General features: G+C 40.2%; 1 protein-coding gene across 4 annotated transcripts in view; it reads left to right on the forward strand.

Moving 5' to 3' along the window:
- Positions 1-24632, forward strand: part of arb2a (ARB2 cotranscriptional regulator A) — a 139799-nt gene that overhangs the window by 88477 nt on the left and 26690 nt on the right. For 2 of the 4 annotated variants that reach the window (XM_078789689.1, XM_058071921.2), the window contains 2 exons: positions 3049-3165; positions 9452-9536. In XM_078789689.1, the coding sequence (XP_078645815.1) occupies positions 3049-3165; positions 9452-9536 (202 nt within the window). Of the gene's footprint in view, positions 1-3048; positions 3166-3480; positions 3880-9451; positions 9537-24632 lie in introns of those variants that run through there. The other 2 variants (XM_078789690.1, XM_078789688.1) reach the window with 2 other exon arrangements.

Here is a 24632-nt window from a genome sequence, read left to right on the forward strand (position 1 = left end):
TCAACCTATTACCCTGAGTGTTACCACAGCCAAGCACATGTGTGCAAAGAGAGCTGTCAGATGGGCTGATTGATATAGCATTTGCTGGGGCATATAGTTCTTTAATCTTCACTTGAGTCATCATCAGAAAAAGAGGCTTGTTTGGGGAAGAGTTACTGCCGTATTCTACCTCCTAATTTCAGCAACCAGATGACACTACTTAAGTGTCTTTGGATGGAAATGGATCTTTGGATAGGGAATCACAGGAAACATGAATACACAACCCAGTTAGAAAAGAGAAGAAGCAATGTGTTGTATTTTAAAGTAATTACATTTTGCAAGGAAGAATGTGTTTTTTAGTGCCTTGTTGTAACCAGAAACAGTCCCATTTTAAGAAATGAACACAGTCTGTGTACACTAGATTAATCTTACACTCTTCAAATACTTAAGTGTGGTAAGTTTGACTTTGAGATGCTTTTCTTTTTCTGCTTTTTTTTTTTGAAACAATGTTTCAAAATTAATGCTCAGGGTTCATTTGGAAGTTCATTTAACAATATGTGCATGATAATGACTAGTTTGCAGTGATATGGTCCCACACTAAATCAAAAGTTGTGTTCTGAATGCTTTGGGTATCTTATTGAGCTGAGTTTGATGTGTTGCCGTCAAGCAAGCAAAATATTATTGGTTCAACTCTCGGCTCCACGCGTCAGACTTGTCAAAGAAAACCCTAATTACCCCTAATCGTGTTTTCATTGGACTTTCTTGAATATGGTTCCAATCAAGGATTAAATAACTTACATTATGCATTATAGTTAAGTACGTAAGTAATCAGATGGATCTCATCTAATTGGCACCAATATTTCACATACATTTATTATTATATTATATTGTATTGTAATATATTATATATATTTTATATAGTTTTATATAGTTTTTTTTTATTCTCCCCCGCTTCACAATAACTGCATATAAAGACCTATCTATCAACGTGAACAGGAAAGACAATTTATCTTTTGTCTTTGGACAGTTTTCGATGGATAGAAGTTGTGAAACTTTTCCATGACCAGTCCTCTTTCTCCTGTTTCCTGGCCTCTGGTCACAACCCCTTTTATACAAGGACTGGCCCGTCTGACTCGGGCCAAAAACAGGACTTTGTCTGACTCACAAGTTTTAAAGCGTTGACTTTGCTACTCCCACAGGCCCAGTTCTGCCAGTATGGAGGACCATGGAAACACGAGACAGACATGATTTTTTTTTATGTATGACTGGGGCTTTTTTGTGCAAAGGAATGAAATTGTCCATAGATAATGTATCCATATGTATCTTTCTAATGTGAAGAAGATTTTCTCAGTAGCTTTACTTCACGGAGTTCTAATTAAATTTAGGACATTAAATCCTTGCTGCTCTTTAAGATACCCATATGAGACAGCCTTTGTAAATGCAGCCTTCATCCTATACATTTATCTGCATAAACACATTTCTAGCGCTACCTAATTTTCATGTACACTTTTATTACATCCATCAAGGAGGTTGTTACGAGGTGGGTTATCTGAATAATTGGTCCCCAAAGTGGAAACTGACATTGAATAGAGTTTATTCACAAAGTTAATAACACAAAGCATTATGGATACACAAACAGGGAAAAAGGTAAGGTTGGAAAGTGATGGTGACCAAAGTGTCACGGTATAGAAACAAATATCAAACAAAACAAACAAAGAAGAGACACACCTAAGATGCCAATTAATGGGGGAAAAAATAAACAGTACAGTAGATGGGAAGTATACAACCAGAAAGTACTTACAAAAAGAGGCATAAAAACAAAAGAAAGCTAACGCTCAGGATAAACAATACACTAGAATGGAAGTAAACAATAAGAAGTACTTACAAAAAGCAAAGTGTAGAGCACAAGGAACTAATCCATACACAAGAAACAGGAATGCTTCGCCTAGAGTAATGGAGCGAAGACAAAGGAAAAGGAGTGTGGTGTCTGTGTGCCATTGCTGCATGGTGCACTCAGGTGCAATCAGGTGTGAACCGGTGTCTCCACCCCAGGAAGACCAATTATGGGTACTGGAAAACAAGGCAAAGGAGCATCATAAAAAACTAGATACATTTGCCAAAAACACTGGTTTATGACAGAGATTGTGTTCAGTGCCATTTATTCATCTTTCAGCCCTTTTTTGCCCTATTTTGAGTCCATTAGAACTAAAATAATTTAGGTTGTACATTATATCTAGATATGTGACAAAAGTGGGCTATTGGCCCTGGCAGAGATTTGTGTACTCAGAGAGGTGTTATTGTATTACATTTCCACAGCGGGACAATTCAAAGCCAAACATAACCTCGGTTTTCCTGCAGTATAGTGCAATATACGTATGCTCTAGATGACACTATTAAGGTATTTCATATTGTGGCATCTCAACATTTACAAGCAGGAAATGTACTGCTACTATTCTGCACATTGCCCATCACAGTGTTATGAAATGTATAGCGTAATTGATTGTTAACCTATTGTTATAAGCCCTGTTCTCCTTTTTGTCACTATTTTATCTTAACGTGAATCACATTGAAATGGCTCACTCCCAAGGTCTGTCTCCAGTACTCCTTGGAGTGGGTCCAGCGGTGTGGGAAGTCTATTGTAGTGCAGTAACAAGTCCTTTGTGTGACATTTTCCTTGGCGTTGACATTCAGAGGGGAATAGCAAGATGGTACTGCAGACGCCACATTCTGTGACATGTGAAGGGAAAGGGTATTAAGAATGGGAGCCAAGGTATTTGAACGTGCACAGAGAAGGACATTTGAACAGTACGTGACAAGGACACACTACAGTAGAGCAGCTCTTTCATATTTCAGTATAACATTATGCTATACATCTAGTTGAATTTGTATCAACCAGTTTCAAAATGAGCAGCCAGGACTTGCATCATTTGAGGTGGAGGCTGGCAGTATGTGGTTCTAAAGCATCTATCCTAATTCACATCATGATATTGACCAAAGGTTGATGTGTCATTTGGTATGCAGTACACATGAGCAGTCACTGTCGTGTATTCTTTTTGCTCTTTATTGCAGATGAATCACAGGGAAATTGAAGTGAGGAACAAAGTGTGTGCTGTGGCTCTGACAGACTCTGCTCACAACATCTGGCTACAGGAGACTAGTAAAAGTACACAGGACTGGATGCAGCAGGTGAAATATAACCCCCACAACCCAGCGCATATACACAAATGGAACACAATGTGTAACAGTTCTTACGATGTAAAAATGGACCAGAAATTGTTTTATTTTGATACAGGTGTCATTTTTGCCATCATTAGTGTGTGCAGGTGTACCTGACGAAGGTGTACGAAGTGTACATTATGTGATCTGCATCACCTTCCTGGCTTACACCTGTACCACTTTCAAACTCAAATCAAAATGGCCATTATGTGCATGTATCTTGTCTCCTTTTTTGTGTATAGTGTATAGCCTGCACAGACATATGCATGTTTGTCTTCATTTTAGCACCTGCGTCTTCTGCTCCTATGACTTGACCTGTGCGCGACTTGCAGCACCAGACCTTACCTCAGTATGCACATACAGATGAGGACAGCCTGGAGCAGAGCTGCACACATACACAGCTTACCTTTATTTATACTCCACCCCCTTTTAGATTTCCTTTGCTTTACGGTATTGTGCCGTGTGTGTTGAACGCGTGTTGGTTTGAGTAGTGGGGATTCAAGGTTGCACTGTCCCTCTTTTTGTTTGGCATTTCCTATTTTTGATCTATCCAAGGGATGCATGGGACAGAATATAATTGGAGTCTTAAACGATTTTCTATTTGTGACGATTACAGTACCCAGAACAATAGCTCTGAAATCACCCTATTGGTCCACTAGGAGGAATGAGACTTGGAAAAAACATTGTCTTTTACTCATTAACCTCATCCTTTCTTTGGTGCATCAAGAGAGTCTGACTCGTTGCACGATGTCTTTAGATTGCAAGTGTCTACTGCCCTGTGGGCTTCTTATATAAATGGAGAAAATCAATAGACAAATTGGAAGAAAAGTGCACATCTATTTATTTCAGACAGTTTTTTGGACCATCAAGACAAATTTTGACCAAGCGGTACGGCTCATCTTCCCTCAGCACAATTCTTTCTTTTCTGCTATTTCCACATTATCTCAGCTCTCATTATATCAGCTATGTAACTACTGTGACATCATAACATTACCTGACACAGTAAAGAAAGGACAAAAATGGAGGATATCTCCTTGTCATGTTGCTGTTTATCACAAACTTTGTTTTCAAGTTAGGGATAGAGACGTTCCAATTTAGTATTGTTATCGTGATACCAATGTAAATTACATATGGGAAAAAATATGTCAGAGCAATGTCAATGCTTTGGTGTTGTCAGCATGTTTTTGTCAGCATAGCTCGAAGAAAGTCAGTAGTTATATAAAATGATAAATTGTTACATACTGTTTGTTCTTCTGACTCTTCCACACGACCAAGTAAAATTGGAAAGTTTGCTGGTTAGTCCAGCTGCATATGGCCCATGTTCACACAACAGTCCAGTGTGAAATGATGTTGACAGATTAAAATGTATTTCTTTTGCTGGTAGGGAATCAGGAACTCCCGTACAAGCCATTGCTAGGAAGTAAACAGAGGAGCAGAGCTTAGGGAAGGACGGGGGGAAGCAGAGCTTGGGGAACGGCAGAGAGCTTCCCTGGAGTATAGCCACGGCCATATAAGGAAGTCCACCTCTCTGTGACATCACAAAGGGGCAGTTTTACCATGCCTTTTGAAACTGAGCATTTTGAGCCATCCCAAAACTTGTCAGAAAAGTGGAAAAAATGCATAATAGGTCCCCTTTAAATAAAAATCAATTTGCTATGCATGTATTTTCAATAGAGAATAATTTTAAAAAAATGGAGCATAATAGTTGAATGTATTAACTTATGATCAATTTAATTTTGGGCTAATAAATTTGTCAGTGTAGTTCTACCAGCTTCACATTGCAGCTAATTATGGTGATCATGTGATGCTGTTTGTTTGAGGGCTTTGAATTTGATGATCAAATTCATATTCTGCAGGTGCTGTGGAAATACATGAACACATTGAGAGACCAAAAGTATAACACCCCCACCCCCTTGAACAACTCAGTTGGAACTTCAATGTGAACAGTGTTAGCATGGCTCACTGTGATCAGGGGCACAAACACACACACACAGACTGGGAGTGCAGCACAGATGGTGATTCACACCACAGAGTGAAGCTCGCAGTGACCCTTGATAATGCTCGGGGTGGTGTATAAATATGGGTGCCCACAGGGGTGGTTGCATGTGAGGTCGGGGCACCCCAGCAGTACACTGCTCTGTTCTCCTCGGACAGAGATAATTCCCTCCCTCCGAGGTTGGAGAGGTCACTGTGTGGGGAGGAGTAGAGGGGTGTAAAAAGGAGAAGATGGGATTTAGAGATCAGCGCCCGCTGGGTCGAGTTGTATGGACCAAATGGTTCAGATGAGGGGCAAGTGACGTCATTGCAAAGACAGACAAAACAATTCAAAGGAGAATGAATACCACAGAGAAGGTAGAGGCATATAGATCGATAAATAGAAACAAAGACAAAAATAATGGTTGAAATTGAAATCCCATAAATTGCCAACTAGAATGGACAAAGAATTGCAGTCTAAAGAAAAGCAAATAGACAGGTAGGATGTGAATGCAGATGGCGAGAGCTGAGATGTATGTGGCGAAAGATGACTAGTGTGGTGCGCACTAGTGTCTGTGAAAGGGAGAAATGTGAATGATGGTGTACAGCTGGCAGACTGTCACAGTCTCTAAGGTGTCTCCTGTCACTGAACTGGCCTGCTGTCACACTCTAGTGGCCTGCCTAAAGCTTATATGAACACAGACAGAGTACACTATAATCATGAATAAATCATCCTAATCCACACAGAGCAAGTGGAGAAGATAGAAGCGAGGTGGACAGAGTGATCAAGAAGTGATGCTAAAGACTATTTTCTGAGAAGTTAAGTTCCTAGCTGACAGCTGTGTAATTTTGAAGACTTTTTGCACATTTAGTACACACTTTCTACCGTGAGAGTCAGTCCTGTGTGCTTGTGGAAAGGGGGAATCAATAGAGTGGGGCGGGTTTGTGTACACGGCACAAGGTTTGTTTATCTTTAGGTTTGGATCAATACAATAGTATTCTGTGTTGTGACCTATTAACAAGATAATTGTGTGACTTAATTGTTTTATCACTAACTTAATTGTTCACGCTTGGAATTAGTCAATGCAAACCTCGTTTTATGGCCTCAGTCTCAACAAAACATTACTGGACTGGATCAGTTCTGTATGGACATCTGTGAACACAAACAACCATCGGAACTGTACCTTGCCCAGGCAGACTTGTTGGGCATTCACTGGGGCTCAACAGTCTACCCCTGGCCGGGCTCTCACTGAATCAGTTGCGGCCGCCAGAAACATTCCGCAAGATGGAAATCTCTGTTGTAGGCTCACACTACCTCCATGCGGTGCAGCTCCGGCACAATGGAAAGAATCCTTTTTTCGGATGCCAGCGCATTCTCTGGCAATGGGAATATTGCGAGTTTCAGTTTTCCGTTGCCGAATCTGATTCACAGTCCACTGATTGAATCATCACAGTGTGCTGGCTGTCCTCCATTGTTGTCTAGTGTGTCACAATACTCTTGGTGTTGAGTTGGTGTTGTACTGCTTAAATGTGGCTTGAGAGGTTGCTACCCTAAATTAATTGGGGTACTAACAATACAAGATTTGTAGATTTGTAGATTGTAAGATTTGATGTGTCATCCTGCATAGAGGTCAACTTATTCTCTGCTGAGTGCACAGACTGCACATATATTCTATACAATACACAGCACATCGGACAGCTTCAGACTGTCTTCCTATAGGTGAATGGCACTGTCGATGGGTAGAATGGTGCTGGCTTGAAGTGAGCATGCTATTTGTTTAGGAGGCATGCAATCTTACATGCCATCCTTTTGTCGCAGCTCTCTAATCCCAGCCAGCAGGCTTTGCCTTTATGTGGCGGCAGTTTCCCACAGCACTGGTATGATGTGTGACTGTGTGCATTTATTTATTCATTTATTGCCAGCGTTTGTTTGCACATATGCGATGTTGCGGTGCTGACAAATGTATTCAAACTCGACCTCCCAGCCTCCTTTGATGACGATGGTCGAAGCGAAGGGATGAGGGTACCTTTGAAAGACTCTCCTCCTTCCCGTCTCCAGCTACAGTACCTTTAGATACATATAATGAAACGCTTGATGTGGCAGTAAAGGAGCTTCTGTGCAGGTCAGCAATGGTCAACCATCCAGTCCAGGCTCGGTGGACAGCACGGGGCATTCTCCAGGATATGATAATATACAATATGTAACATTTTAACACACCCACCCCCCCTTCGATTGTCAGCTCATATTTTGCTTATCAGCTCAGTGTTGTGTCGCTTGAAGGTGAATGCGAGGAGAAAGGCTCACATTTACTTTAAATTAATTTGTATTTTCCTGCATTGGATTTCTGCAAATCTTTTTTTAGCCTATTGCTTTTATCTTAAGAACTGTAATTTCAGTACACATGTCCCAACGGAATTTGGCGTAGCCTGTTGATATTTGTGGAGGATTTGTGTACACCAGGCAGATATTTCATCATAATCACCTCAACCACAAGATTCTATATTTGTCTGCAAGCTTGAATTAAATACTGTGTATCATTGGTGGGACAAAAGAGGGATGCAGCACACGTCATCTAGGCAGGATCAGAAAATATTTGTTTTGATTGAGCCACCATAAACAACAGCTGGGTTTGCGTACCCTTCAGCTATCTTTCGTTTGTAGTATGATATTTGTACAGACGGACAAAACACATGAATAAGAAAATAAATGACATGTAATTTATCGTGTTGTCTGCATGTCCAAGCTAAACTTGGAGATATTTCACTCATTTGTCAAGGTATTGGGAGTCAAGGTCATTGAGGGCAAAAATGCAGCATAGCTTGTATGCTTCTCTAGACCCCCCACAAATCAAGGATGACCCACACTCCCAGCATAAGACACACAAGTTGTTGCACAACACTGTAATAGGCCAGGGTGAAAGTAAACAAGAGCAGATAAGCAGTGATTCATAGGGACGCCAGCTGCACGTTGTAATCTCTTTACATGTTCGCTTTCTTCTATTGAACTTTTATCTTATCAGGCAAACGTCTTCCCCAAGCATTCCTTCTCAGCTGCCCCCTTTCCCTTTCTACCTTCACCCTGCTCCACACACACACACACACACACACACACACACATGCTCAGACAAAGGAAAACATACTTTGATATGTTGCTACCTCCCCAAAAATAAAACCCCCATGCTGCTGAGAGATGAGTTGCTGTGCAGCCTGACATTAGTACACCTAATCTGAAGTGGCTAGTTTACTCCCTTGCTGATAAATTGTACTTTAGAATGCATTTGTTTTTTGTTTGCTTGTTTTACACATTCACTGTTGACAACATTCTGGAGGACACATACATTACAGTCCTTGGCTTGGATATGTACATGCACTGTTTTGTCCAATTTTCAATGAAAATCTACTTTTTTGTTTGCTTTACCTTTTATTAACTGGTAGTTTACAAATTAAGTAATTGTAATTGCAAGATAATGTGCATCATTTGGTACATAAACCAATGTGTTCGCTTGTGCACATATGAGAACGAAAAAGAAACATACACCAGTGCAGCATAAAGTCAAGATGGGGCACAACACAAACAAAGTCTGTGGGAGATGAAGACAGCAAAAGTAGATAAAGAGGTCCACTCCTTTTTTTGACAGTAGTGTTGTCAACCACTTGGGGGTTTGTGAGGACTGAGGGTGTTTGCTGGGGGTTATGGGTCAGCAAACTGGGCAGACTCCCTCCCCCAGTGCACCCACTGATGCACCATGGCAGAGGGCCTCAGCTCTCCACCACAAACAAACAGCAAGATGTCTGAGCAACATGTCACAGAGCTTTTAATTGCTTGTTCCTGTCTCTTTCTCGCTCTCCTCCCCGCTTCCTTCAGTCACACACTCATGTCTTCTGCTCCTACCCCCTTTCTCACTTTTCTTTGTTTCCTTGCATCTCCATTTGCTTTTCCCTCTACTTTTTTTTCTGCAAGTTTTTGTCTTCTTTGTCATATCTCAATTTGCATTTAATTGATTTTGCTTTTTGAACATGCACTCACTGGCCACTTTATGAGATACACCCGCCCAATCTAATGAAGAACTGCATTAAAAATATTGCCTTTTTTTAGAGATAATTCCATTTTGAGTATTACAATCTGTTGAGATTGAACTCTTATATTAGAGCTTAGTTTAACCTGATAAAGAGGCTACTACTGATTCTGCTAAACTGCTTTTTTCATAGAGACAAAAATTCCAAGGAAAGTACAGTCTCTTGTTTACTATTTTTGTTGATTGTTTTTTGTGTTTCCTCACAGCACTGTTGTAACTGGGTATCAAGTCCAGAACCCTTGGACACTCCCCTGGATTCCATGCTGCCAGACTGCCCACGTGTTTCTGCAGGTATCTAACCTAAACAACAGTCTCAGAGTACACTATCATTTGATATACCTATGTTAATTCTGATTGATTTCAGCCTAATAATATACATTTAAGAGCAATATTGATACTTGATACCAAGATGGATTTGTGACTTGAACTGATGCCGTATTTTTTGTCATATGTCAGAGTTACTTGCAGTCTCAGTGCATTATTACATACTTTTCGCAACGCATATCAGTGTTTAATGGCACCATTTCAAGGTCCAGTATTACCCGTGACAACCAGCTTTGGGAAGTGACTGAACTAAATGTATTTTGTGATATTTGATGGCCTTTGCTGCGTTGGGTTGAATGGATGAAGCTCTCCAGAGAGTGGGTGTTTGATAAATAGCTTACCTCAAGGTTTTAACTGCCATACAGGAGCCAATGGAAATCTGGTGACATGCTGGTTGTTGAATAGCCCCGTGGATGTCACCACACATTGTTGTCTAGTTTTATGTACGTATGTGTACATAAGGGCTTATGCACAGTTGCCAATCAATGGAGTTCAGTCTGCTTTGCTAGTGTGTTAAGTAGACAGTACTGAGGTGTTTACTCACATGTTTATGGATTGTTGGGTTGATCAGAGCCCTTGAAAGGCAGACTGAGTTGTCAGAGAAATTGAAGCAGTGGCAGATTATCTTGAAAAGCAAATCCACAGTGTCATTCCACATATGCAACCCTAATGTTCTGTTTGATGCTGTTTCTATTTCTAGCGTCTTTGGTACACCCTCTTTTCCGCTTTCTTTTTTTCATCATCCACTCTCTCAGCTACATCGCTTAATCCGCCCCTGTGGTGCTTGGCTTCCTGTCCCTGTGCCCTCTCCATGGTGGACTGGCCTTGATGATGTCACAGCCATCACGAGAATGTGTTCCTAATGTAAGATTAGGGATGAAAGATGTAATCCACAACATGACCATTGAAATGGATGTTGATTGCAAGTGTTGTTGGAAGACTGACACACATCCAGGCTTGCATAGTACATTGGCACACACAACTCAAAGGACATTCAAGCCTTATAGAAACCTAGAAATCTGTGCTTATTTTACCCGTACATGCAGAAGGATATCTTTTGGGACACGTTTCCTTGTCTCTGCTCTATTGTGACATGCTTGTGAAAGTATAGGTCATTTTTCACATGCACCACGTGTCACTGAATACCCATCTACACCACTATCTCAACTGGACCACTAAAGCGGCATGTTCCACATGGTGCTATGTGGGTGGTGCGTCTCTAACATCTAACAGTGAATCAGCTTCTTCAAATGTCAGCAAGGCTTCAATATAAACCCATAACCGTATTTCATGTTCAAATGTCACTTGCCGTGATGTTTAATGCCTCTTCTCAGTGACCACCGCTGAGTCAAGATATCCAGGTCCTGCTTTTTGAAACATGGCATGAATGACATGGTTGGAACACCATTTGACATGACGTCCATCTGTATGTGTATCCTATTGACTTGTGTGCTATTGACTTTAGCTACTTTAACAAAGCTGAAAAGATGTGAGGATCAGGCCTGTTAACAAAGCTGCCAACTCAGCTTGTCTCTGGTCTTTTGGTAGTTGCTTCTGATGTCAAAGGTTGGCTCAGTCATCTTTGTGTCCTTGGCAGCCTGGCAGGTTTGCAGGCAGCGGCCATTGTGGCGAGAGCCGCTGCAGAGCGGCAGAGGTGACGAGGTTGAGAGAAGGTTGAGGGAAGGCTGTCAGGGCACCGTGGCCCAGCACTTCAACCTACAAACATAGCATTCCCAGCAGTCACCTCTTCTGTTGCAATGAATGATCCAATTGAGGTTGCTATGCAAAGAGTATGCAGCATGCTTGTGTATAGGTGGGGGTTGTCACGGTTCACAGTAGGTTTCTCAGCCCCAGAAAACACCATTTCATCCCTTTTGGAATACTGACAGCATCTGCTTGGGGCTGCACAAAAAAAGTTAGATTCACACTAACTTGCATTCTAGCGTCGAACTATCGTCTTCCTAGTCATTTATATTTAAAAAGTCAGACGTACTGTCCCACTGGGATCTCCCTCCCCTGAAGAATGGCAGCAAGACCATGTTATGGTATGGTTTATTTGTTTCAGACATCCTTAACAAGTGCAGTAAGGAACATCACATGGATACATTTGCATAATTGAACATGTCTGAAAGGAAAAAAGCAGATCTTATTTAATCTTACCCCTTCTCCATGTCAATTCATTCATTCATATTTTTTACTTGTTAAAACCTAAAATATTTGCTCATGTTTTATCTTCAATTCCTGTGTGGAAAAAAAGGAAGGTCGGGAGTAGGAGTTAAAATAACGACACAATTAACATTGTGCAGTATTAAGGAATTGTAAGAAATAAAAAATAAATAAATATGCAATGAAGTTATAAACAAATGCACATAGTCATTTTTGTTTGCCATGTTTGTTGAAAGTGTGTGGATACTAAGGTACCTGGATGGCCCAGACAGCGTAAAGGAAACCTTTTGAAGGATGAGTCTTTGCTTCTTCTCCGTCTGCATCAGTTCCTCTTGGCTTTTACTTGTCCTTATGTGTTTTGTTATGCCATACGTCGCCTACCCTCTCCAACATCCATCCTGCCTCCATGTGTGGTGTAGTGATGATATGATGACTGTGTTCTCCATGCCGCAAGACTTTTGGCAGAAGGAGAGGGAGGTACATGGAAGAAGTTTGTCTGTAGTTCCCAATCATCTGTAAAACAGTGCTGGTACACTAACATGGCACACGGACAGGGCCAGAATTTCCTGCAGCAGGATATTCATCACCATTCTTGTGGAAATCCATTTAAACTTGGACCTGACTCTCTCATACTTGAGTGAAAGTGTTTCTTTTTAGTTTGTTGTGTTTATTTGTTTTGCGAAATTGATTTTTTTTTCCTCCAGTATTCTATTTTTTGAGAGGCAAGCACACTACCAGAATGTTTGAATCTGGCCTATATGCAAGTAAAATGGAATTAGTATCCCTACTGTAAAGCTGACATTAAACTCATTCGTAAAATGGGATGAAGTTCTGTAAGCGCTTCCAAGACTGTCACTTTGAGGCAGAATGGAGAGACCGGGGAGGGGGGTAGTTAGTGGTGAGGTGGGTACGATAACGGATAGATGGGTGAATATGTGGGAAACACTCCTGCAGAAATTGTGAAATCCGATGTTATTAACACTTATTGACCATTTTCTGTTAAAGAACAGGCTTTCTTTTTTGGAGGGGGGTATTTCAACAGAACATGCACACGCATACACACACTTCCTGTTGGGTGATTACTCATTGTCCAAGCTGATTATTAATTACAAAGGTTGGGCTTTCTGTAAGTGAACACTGATTAATGGCTAACAAAAGTAAGTTAATGTCTTACCTGTACTTTAATTACCAAATGTGTTCAGTTACAAGCAACACAATGCCGTAATTAAACCTAATGAGCTAAGGTAAGGGTATCTCTTGGATTTTTTTTAAGACTAATTTCTTGTTTTGATGACGTAAGTGACATTGTTTGCCCAAAGTCCAAAAATGTGTATACATGTGTGTGCATCACTCTTTTTTTGTCTTACATAAGTTACAGGAGTGGAGTTAGAAAAAAAAAAAGCAAAGCATGAAATGAAATATGAAAGTCACTGGAGGTCTTTAGTAATAGTAATAATAGCACATATATGACCAGGGTGTCCTGAACTTTTTAAAACTTGATGTACACTAGTAGTTTCTCACCAGTCTTAAAACTTACAAAACCAAAGTCGTTTTGTATTTTATTTGACTAGAACCCTCAACTTGCCGATCCACACACTGCTGACCATGAAACATCTTCTTGATGTCAGCACCCCTTCTAGACATACACACGCTGACTGATGTGTGTGTGATGACTTGCTCCAAGAGGAAATTCAGGATCACTGAAATTAACCTCATCTCCTAAAACATCTGTGTTTTTTCAGCTTGGTATTGTGGAAGTCCGCTCCTTCAAAAGACGATCTCATGAAAAGTGTGTTTTCACAAATGTGTTTCAATGTTTTCCTAGCCCAAATTTGACATGTCGCTGTCGTGTTGCAGGAAATACGACAAGTAAACGTTGGTGACCTGGACTCCAACCTTTGACCTGGATTTGCTACTTTTGTTCGGGTTACATTGATGACAATAATGTGTGCATACACCTCAGGACGCTAAAGATCGATGTCAAAAGAATGCTTACTTCCTCTCATTTAATTTTTTTAAACAACATTAAGCAGTTATTTTCCCTTTCCTACCTTAACACATAACATAGTCTTGACTTGTACATTCTGGTTCATCTTCAGATAAAAAGACAGATGCCACGGAAATACCCTGACATTTTATTTCAACCATCATCACAGCGTCTTCCTTTCTATTGACCCACCATGTTTCAAATTGTCTTCTAAGAAAGTTGGTGAGATGGATGACTTGAAAAGAAGCTGACACAATCCATGTGTAGATGCAGAGTTAGATGCCCTCGGTCCATTGTCAGGTCACGGTGGTATTACCATGGTGACAGGGCAATCTGATCCATCATGTAGGTTGCCTTTCTCATGGGGACATTTCTTTTGAATCAAACACTTGACCGCTTTGATTCACCTCCTTGATTCCATTCTGAGGAACTGTCCCTGTTTATTGATCAAGTTCAGCGCTTTGATATGTGTCTGACTCGTATCTTCCCCTGCATCAGGATTATCAAAGATATGCCAACATAGTCGATAGACAAGCCCTACACAACCAAGACAAGGGTTGGTCACATTTTATTCTTACTAGACAAGCAGGGAGGATGAAGGTGATCAATATACTGATAAAATACTGAAAAAAGTATGACACAGTCATGTCAAATTATACAAATATATAATCTGTTGGTCTGTTCTTAGACCAATTCATCAGAATTTTGAATGTAATTAATAGACGATAGATTTGTTTTTAGCTTACTGTGACATGCTTTAAGTGAATGATATAGTAGATACGCAATACTAATATTTCTGAGTCGCAAATTAGCATTATTGTATCCCGAGGGGAAATAATTGCTATACACTCAAGGCAGTTAACATTTTCATTTAAGCTGACATGATTACAGTCGTGCCTCCCTATGCAGCGTAATTTTGAATATTTAATTAAAAATGATCACTGTTTTGTGGTTGTCTAAGGCCTATTTTTTGCCTTTTTTCCCCACTCTGTTTAAAACACTTTATTAAGTTTAGAATAAGTAAATTGGAGAGCCTAATGAGCATTGCCTGCGCAATGTGGCGTAAACAAAGAATAACAGGAGCGTAAGGGTGACTATAGGGCTGTTACTTCATGTCTACAGGGCTCTAATGTTTAAAACCATATATACAAAGTCATAAACAGTGCTCTAACTATGAAAATATTCATTCATTCATTCATTCATTCATTTTTTACCGCTTATCCTCACAAGCGATAGGCGGGGTACACCCTGGACTGGTCGCCAGCCAAGGGCACAGGGCACATATAGACATGAAAATATTCTGTTCATTAATATTGAATCATACCTAGTGGAAATTTGCTTATCTGGGTCTGGTCTGGAACCAATTAACCGCAATAAAGGAGGGACGATTGTATTGGATGCTGATTGTTTAGTTAAAGAACTGTAATGCTATGTCATTTGTGGTATTGGATACAGTGTGGATGACTACAACCATGCAATGATTCTGGAAATGCAGTAATTTATGCAGTTGTATTGGATACATGATTACTGTTGGTTGTAGCAGCAGTTATTAATGACACTGATGCTTCCATCGGTTTTTTTTTTCTGCTGATATTTTTCTTAGTGTTTCCGAGTGTTTGAAATGATTGTTTGGACTTAATATGTTATCAAGGGCTCTTAACCTTAAGAGATCTTAATTAAATGTACTTTCTGAATAGATGAAACGTACCTAAAATGCTGTACATACTGTAGCATGTCCTTAAGTGTTTCCTTCTCGAGCTGATGATAACATTGATGAATGACCATGACATGAATACAACTCTAATTAGAGTGGAAAATAATGGCATTGAAAACCTGACAATTTGATGAGCCATACATTGTATGCTATTTCTAATTTTTTAATTTAATTTGAAACGCATGCATTCATTTTCGGATGGTAGGAATTTTAATGTAGGCTGTATGGATACATGACTTTGAAGGATTCTGAAGAGATGAGGTGTAATAATCACAACTCATAACAGAGGAGCACTATTGCTTCAGTTCTGCTTGTTCATCCTTAAAAGCATGTCTGCAGTTCCAAGTCTGTGGTCTTAAGTTCACCTCCGCATTACATAAACTATCCAGGAGGCAATATATTACCTCGTCCTGTTACTGTAACCACCATTCAGGAGGAAAGAAAGCAATGGGGAACCAAAAAAAAAGAAGAGTTGGGCATGCATAAATGAAAGTTCAACAAGGTTCAATGAAACACTTATACAATTTGCTGCAATATACTGAGGTTTTATAATCTCATTATCATCTTAGTGCCAGATTTGCCCATGAGGGCTGTTCTGTATTCACTTTTATTAGCTCCTTAAGATTTGTCCATTTGTCCTTCTCGTACCCGCACCTCAGCCAATCACTGGGGCACAATCTCCAGTAATTACCCCTCTCCTTCTTGTTTTTTTGCTTGTCTTTTATCTTTTTTTTCACTTCTTTTTCTTACAGCTTTATTTCATTTTGTTGCCATGGGGTAAACAAAACATGTTTCTGTATTTTTACAATGAAGCCTGTTCAACAAAAATATGATTTTAATTAAGTTAATGAGAAACCTTGACAAATTTAGAATGTAATCTATATGCATTTCTTAATTTCTGACTGTTATAATGTATTTTTTATTAGTAGCATTATTTTAGTCTCCCAGGACTCCCATTTGTTTACTCTGGTCCATATTTCCCATTCAAGAACAAGCGGCCAGGGTCAGATGGGGGAGCTAACGTACACAATACAGTAAAGCATGCCATGAATCCCCAAGCCTCTTAGCTGCTGTGGGTAGTGTCCATCCCTGGTCACACAGAGGGCATCCCCAGATTAGTGCTTCTCGGACATGGATCTCATTTGCCCATATGGCCTCTTCTCATTGAGTTGATATAGGCTGTAATCCGCCCAGCCTTTACCCCTGACCTCAACATGTGGCAAACCATTTAGAAGAAGAGCACACAAAATCTTCATAACACGTTTGATGGCTGCCCGACTGTACAACCAAGAATAAAGAAGATGATTGTGAGACATATATGTGTATTGGTCATCATCTCAATTTGTTTTTCTAAAAGTCTGTATTAGTTCTCACAATGTATGACTCTACGATAGTCAGTAGGAAACATCATAATTACAGTTTCAGTTCTGTTGACTGGTTTGAAGTCAATCCATGGGGTGAAATTAATCCATAAACCCCCTGCAAATCCCAAAGATTGCTAGCATTTTTACACTGAGGAATCACCCTCATCTCATAGTGTCCCAGTATTACTGTACCCTTTGGAACAGCACAGCAAGTGTCACAGTGCTAAATGCTCTCCGGAGAAGTTTAAAGAATGTTGCAACTTCCAACTGTCAGTTAACAATTTAATTTGAATTCATCTTATCCATGGAATCTTTTTGTTATTGTTATAGAACTTACACGTTTACTTGTATTTTTCATATAGACACAGTGTTATACTAGTATTGAACTACTGCGGTGCCCCGCATGATGCTTTTTTTGTTTATGTGCGGGTGTATTGACAGTTAATGTCCATTAACACTTGCAGGTACGACTAGTGGAATACACATAATCCTATCTTAGCCCATGTAAAGGTTTCCCTACAGGTGCCACCATAAGTTGATGGGATAAAGTAGATTAGTGCAGGGAGAGCTAATCTATTGAGTCACACGGGAGTGTCACTGTAAATGCTCCTAAATTCCTGACACCTCGTGTTTAAGACAATAAACACCTCCACCTTTTTGAGAATGCTTACCTTGAAATATACTTACTCCTCCTGTAACTTTTGAGTGTTACTCCCTATTAATGTATACTTGTTGACAAAACTATGTATTTTAATTCGTTTTGGACCAAAAGCACCCGCCAAAGTGACGCAAATTAAATGCAACGTTATTGTTATGGGTTATGAGGTCATTTCACAGGGTTTAGCTGCTAATTAACTCACCCATACACACACACACTGTATTCTCAACTGTTGTGATGATCCCATGCTGTGATCTAACATCTGGAAAATACAGTCAATTTACTGTGACTGTGTGGGTGTGGGTGTTTTTGTATGCATCATTCTGCACACTGTTTTATGCTGTCTTGATTCGTAACTTTGCTGACTCTTGAAAAGAAACTTAACTTTCAACTCTCCCATCTTCATAAATGAGGTTCTACATAAATTTATGGTAAATATGTTATCACTTTAGAAGACAGAAATCATACATGCATAGTGACAATATGTTTTTACCACTTATTGCACTTAAGACTTCCTTCATCATTAGTCTTAAATCGTGTCGCTCATTGTGGTTTTTCCGCAGAGGAATAATATATTTTTAAATCTGAATGTAGATTTATTTCAGTGGTGGTTTCGAGTGAGCCGTGGTGACCTTGGTTTATCCCATGTGCTTCGTGTTGACAGATATAAACTTTATTAACCAACCATCTCCCAGACAGGAGACAAACAGCCTCCAAAAACCAATGTGCGCTCATATTAGAAAAACATTGCAATTAGAGAAGGAATCCCCCCACACCACCACCACCACTGAAAGCAGCACAGAGTAGAGAGGAGCAAGTAATAACATAGCTTGTTTGTGGTCTTGGAAGCAGCAATTATAAAGTGCTTGGAGAGTTGTTGTGCTTCTCATGCTTGTTGTGACTGTGAGTAATGAGAGGTTGTGCTGTTGTCTCACTGAAATGTATGGTTCCTAATGCTCAACCCTTGTCTCTGCCCCACTCTACGTGTTTATCCACCAACATCCCTTTCTGACCATCACCACTGGCCTGTCATCATACTTCACAGACCACAGTGACCTTTCACCTGTGTCAGCTGACTTCTCAATTCTAGAAGCAGTCCACTATGCCTCAAGCAATTTGGCAATTAATGTAAATGTGTCTTAATGGGAGTTTGCAACAAAATGCAATCTCTAACGGTTAAGTGGAGTGCGCTCATTATGTGTACCTAATAAGGGCTAGTATTGGGAATTCTGCATTTGCTAAGATAATGATGCTCAGTTTTTGAGTTATTGACATTAGAGAATTAGTAGATTAATATGTTTATTATTGTGCTTTGAAGTTACCAGATCACATCAGGGCAAATGTAGCCTGGTCTGCATCCTGGCATATACAATACATAGACCAACACATGTTCAAATCCTCCTCAGAAGAAGACCATGGCTACAAAGTGTGTTATCTCGTTATTTTTGAGCTTCCCCCCCACATCCTCCTTCCCTACATGCTGTTCAGCCAGTATGTCGCCAATCACAGGGTTCACTTGTCAACGTGTACTCCCACACAAACTGCTTGTGTGCACAGACATCTACATGTGCATGGGTATGCTCAGCAACAGCCCCTCAAAACGTAGACACTTATAGATTACACCCTCCCTAATATGGACACATTCGCATGTTGGTCTTCACACACTCCAATTCTGGGCCCAGTGGCAGGTAACACAAGTTTAGACAGAGTCTAAAGGAATTATTATTATGGAACAGTGTAGTACAGTTTGCTGCATTGTTTAGAATAGTAAACCGAATGTAGGTTTTGTGGGTAGGACATAGATAACTGTCATCATTGGTATTATAGGGGCTTCATACCAGCATGACACAAAGAAGAGGAGGGAATGGATAAAGTATTCCAATTCTTTCTATCCATCCTAACTCCCTCTTGACCTAAGAAGTTTGTTTGGGGTTTTTGTTTTGTTAATTAGAAATTGTACCATTTCATCTTCCGATACGATTTTCCAGCACTCATTCTCTTCCCTGACCTCCAAGCAAATGTGACGGGATGACAACAGCCTATCAAAAAGAGTAGATTTCCAGGAGCAGAGTAATAGGACTTTGCTTTGGGAACACTTTCTGAGTGCTAAGTGAGGTTGGCACCAGTTGTTGGAGCAGAGTCTCGGAGAACTGAAGGGAAATGAATTGTGTTTGGCACCAGGCACCTATCAGCCAGTAATTAGTATAGCTAACATCCCAGATGAAGGAGTCAAGTCTAGGTCAGTGTAAAAAACTTCAAGGGTCTTAACAGGTACGGGTCAGAGGCCAAGCCGTGCCCCCTCCCCTTTCCTGAATATAAGCTCATGCCGTGCATGCTAAGATTTGCTGAAATCTGTGTTGAACTTTGATCTTGAGGCGCTGCAGCCAGTCACATGTCAGGCAGGCTCCTGTGGATCACTTTGGATGTGTTCATGTTAGATTGTCTGAGTAGTTCCTGCTCCGGACCTGCCCAACCCAGCCTTATATCCTTTGAGGCTTTTGACATAGATGTTACATTAAAGCTTAAAACCATGCTGTAGATTCCTGCCCTGCTCTGGACCCAGGATCTATATTTTCCGACAACACAGTCTGCTCCTCTCCTCAATCAACAGTGATCTCCTTGTATGTGTCAATTATTGCACACGACAGCCGAATAGATTGTTTTGTGATGCAATTTCTGGGAACCACACTGTAATCCCTTTCATAAATGGCAAGGTTGCTGTGATTGATCTCCATAAACGTATGTATGTGTGTGTAAGGGTGGATGTGGGAGCCAGGGTGCTGCCATTCCCGGTTCCTTAAAAGACCTTTAATCCTCTAATGCTACCATAATCTCTCTTAATACATTCAATATTAGTCGACAAATGAAATGATAATAAAGTGATATGAAAATGTTTATTTCCAATGACAGGGTACACCAAGGATTTAACCAAGGGGTTTAATCACACTTGACACTCGGTACATGTTTTGTTGACCATGGCCAAAGGTTTATGTCGAATGATGGCCTATAACCCTCCAACATTGAGGGCTAAAACCTCATCAACCTCTTGACACAGATTGGCATATCTGTATTTAGCTCATATCTAGTATACGGAATCTGTTTGTACCTACTACATTCATATTCAAGCTGGTATTTTTGATTACACTTCCAGTAGAATCTTTTGACGTTTGTCAATATATTCAGGGAAAAATAACAATCAAAAATCAAATAATTAGCCCGCTTTTTGTGGCTTGTGAACAACCTCAACAAGCACTGCTAAGAGAGAAATGTGTGTTGCTTTATTAACTGTAACTCCTTATTACATTTGATAAAAATGTCAAAAAGTGAGTTTTGTCTATTGAAGTTAAGACACTGTTAAAATTTTACAATTTCTTTATATTTTGGAGTTAATATAGATAATTATTGCTCCGGAATTCTATTAAAATCTGAACAAATCAGACATCAACCGAAACAAATTACTGCCAGTAGCTCTAAAATGCTATTTTAGTACATCACGACAAATACAGTATTTAAACTATAGAGAGTGTTTGAATTTTGGTGCTTTTCATGTATTTTTAGTGCTAGTTGTTTTGATTTTCATGGGCTCAATCTTGGCCTAGTTTGTGTATGTATTTCCCAAGCAGAAACTAAGCCCTGTTCACAAATGAGAGAGCCATTACATTGTTGCTCTCTGGGTTTTGAACTTCTCACCAACTAAGCCTTTGTCCCCACCCCATCTCCTCATAAATCCCTTGCCCACCCCTCACCTGCCCATCCGTCACCCTTCCCCACCCCCTGCCGATTCCCGTCCCCTCTAGGAAATGATATTATGGTGTCTGGATCATCCTCATTGCCTTCCTCCATACTGTAATCCTATTTGCTCTGTCATGTGTTGGTGTTCGCAGATGGTGTGTGTGCGTGTGTGTGTTTGTGTGTGTGTGTGTGTGTGTGCATGCATGCATGCGTGCGTCTGTGTGTGTGTGTAGTACAGTATATACAGAGAGTGTGGTCCAACACAGAAACTCTGTCACAACTACCCGATAGCAGGAGTCCTGAAATATGGATGAATGTAGTATTTAGTCTAAAGTTAACCTTTCTGTTCCTCACTTTAATCTTCTTCCCCCTGTCCTACCGTCCTTGTTCTCGCCATAATGACAACGTTAACTCTGAGACTGAGTGACTGAATAGTTTTCCGCAGGGTTAAGGTCAGGTGGCATTGGCTCCCACTTATTGCGGAGTCTGGAGCAGATAGGGAAACAGAGAGAGCAAAAGAGAGAAAGCGCAGCAGGGTGAGAGGTTTTTGGCTGTCATCCAATCGTTGGCGTCTCGGCATCCATGTTTAGTTCCAGCTGAGTGCCCACAATGCCATTGCCGCGCTGCCTTGATTTTGACCTCTCGACCAAGGACCACTTGCTGGCTGTTTCTAACACCCCATTTCATTTATCCTTTTCTTCTATGTCCACCCCCATGTTCTTTGTATTCCACAAATGGCTTCATAACAGCAAAACAGAGATGTTTCAAAATTGACCTGTCACGGCAATGAACCGTTGGCTTGCTTTTTGGCCTTTATATTCTGCATAATTACAGTTTCTTTCAAAGTTGATGAAGCTCTTGTGAATCTGTAAGGATATTATTTTGTGCTTTCATTTGTCTGTGGATGCAATGTCAATTTCTGTCAGGTATTCACACTGTCATGATCTCTTGATGGCAAAGGCAATGCTTGTTGAGCTGCATAAGGAAGGCCTCTTGCAGCGTGCTATTGCTGCTGAGGTTGGACACAAAAAGATGTTTTAAACATCTTAAAAGAGCCTGAAGGTTATGTAAACAAAACGTGGTATCACCAGCCCTGAGCTGCAGGATCTGATTGGCTGTCCGTCAAGACACAGGATGATCCTTGGCTCAAATGAAGGTTGTTATTGGTGCCAAGTACAGTCCAATAACGATAAGATGGCATGTGCGAGACATGGGTTTTAAGAACAAAAACATCTTCAAAAGCCTCATCTCCTTCAAAGCCGTATAATTGCCCGTTTGGAATTTGCACGAGAGCACCAAACATGGGACATTGAAAGGTGGAAGAGAGTTTTATTCTCTTATGAGGAAAAAAAATAACCTTGACTGTTTGATTTACATTTTACATGATTTTACATTCTATGAACACAAGCATCATCAGCCTGAGTGCTTCCTGACGCTGCTCATATTATCATAAAGTCGGAAACAAGCTCTTAAAAGACATATCACATATGCAGCAGTTTTTCTCAAAATTTATAAATGCATAAAATAGGCTTTGCTTTGAAATATTTGCAAGGAAATTCTTGCTGTTATTACTGAGGGTAACAACATCATTTTACACTTGTTAAGAAACCTAAAATACATTTTCAAGCAAGTCAGACTCATGGGAAATGCAATCTCTTAACATTAAACTCTCCATTAAAGTGTTGTGATTTTTTTTCTTCCTCCAGTGAATTTCTTCTTCAGCAAATGGTCTTTGACCAGGCGCAGACATCAACTACACAGAGCACAAAGCCACCAGCCAACTTTGATTCCATCTTGTCATTATGTTAATCATCATTATGATTAATGCATTTAAGCTTTTAGTGACATTTGCTTGGCATTTGTCTGACATTTCTTTTGTGTCAGTTGCGAGGGAGAAAAAAATACAACTTTCAGTGCAGATATATATTTGTAGTGTTACGTTTGTCCACTTCCAGACACACCAGTAAGTGCTTGATTATTTAGTTATCAATGGATATGTTTTATTTTATCACCAGGTAAGCCAGGAAAGGGGCTTATTTGGGGCTTATTTACAATTTTAAACAATGACATTATTGAAATTTGTAATAATATGCAAAACTATTTTTTTTTCTTCAGCTGCTCATATTTTATTTCTCATAAAATCCTGACCAATGGAGCTGCCTGTTGTGCTGCACAGACTGAGGCCCTGTCCATATGTAGGCGGGTATCTCAAGTTATTTTTCCACGATTTGGCCTATCATCCACATGAGCCTGCAGATATCTGGCACCAAGTCCGTAATTTGCACAAGGGATGGGGGGTCATGACCCCGGCAAAAACAGATTCAGCCAATATAAACCCCCTGACTATAATAACATCATTCTGATTTCATAAAAATATGCATTATCTTCCATTTACATCTTGTTGATTTTCTATTTTTTTTATAATCTTCCAGCACAACAGTACCATTTTAATTAATTGTAGAATATATTGGATTGCATTGCATCTCAATGGTAAATTCCTGTATCATATAGGAAATATTTAAGTAAAATAACTACTCAATAGAACGGGGTTAGACGTGAAGTTGTTGTTTTTGTTTGTCTGCTGGGTGGTCAGAAGACCAGAGTTTTTTCCCGAAAGCAGATATCAGGATCTAGATTAAATATTGACAAGTTCAGGGGTCAGGCGACAGAGCTACACAGACTTAAATAAACAGTGTGAGGTGCATGCATATATACTGTATATTTAGCTTCAAGCCTTGGTTGACAAATTAGTATATATTTTTAGATTTTACACCTTCACACCACTTGCTTTCCTTCCCTTGTTCTTACGCTGCTGTGTCATTTACTCTCTTAGGTGGTGAAGTGCATCCGGCAGGCCAGCTTTAGGATGATGTCATTTGGGCTAAAGGCTGTGCAAACACTGTTTTGACCTTGGTTTTAGATCTATCAATAGGGGTCTGGTTTAAGAACAGAGGAGAGGATTGTGCTCCATCGAGAGCAACGTGTCCTGGCCGTGATTGCCACAAGTTGACTGACTGGCGGGATATGTCAGTGGCACGCCTGACTCAAGCTGTTCTAATAACCATCTCTCTGCACTCTTCTCGTGAATTTCCCGTGTTAATTACGGGCATGCTTTTTATTACCTCACTTATACTTTCTGCTTTTGCTTGCACATTCTCTGCCATTGCACTATTCCTGATTCCTTTTCATCTGTGCTTTACCCTTCTTCATCAGCACACGTAAACACTGGCGGACAGCCCAGACATCACAGAGCTATTGATCTGGTATGGTCAGTCTCTGTTCAGGTTATGACCCGCATGTCTAGAATGCAGCATTGGCCTCAGTTTACAATAGCAGACCATCAGGTCAAACTATTGCAAACACCTGAGGTCTAGCAGACAGAATGGGACGTTTGAATGAACATGTTTTACCAACAACCTCCATGATAAGTTATTTCATGGAT

This window comes from Doryrhamphus excisus, linkage group LG3 (assembly GCF_037039965.1).
Source record: "Doryrhamphus excisus strain RoL-2023G ecotype Guam linkage group LG3, RoL_Dexc_Guam_v1.1, whole genome shotgun sequence".
Lineage (NCBI taxonomy): Eukaryota > Metazoa > Chordata > Actinopteri > Syngnathiformes > Syngnathidae > Doryrhamphus > Doryrhamphus excisus.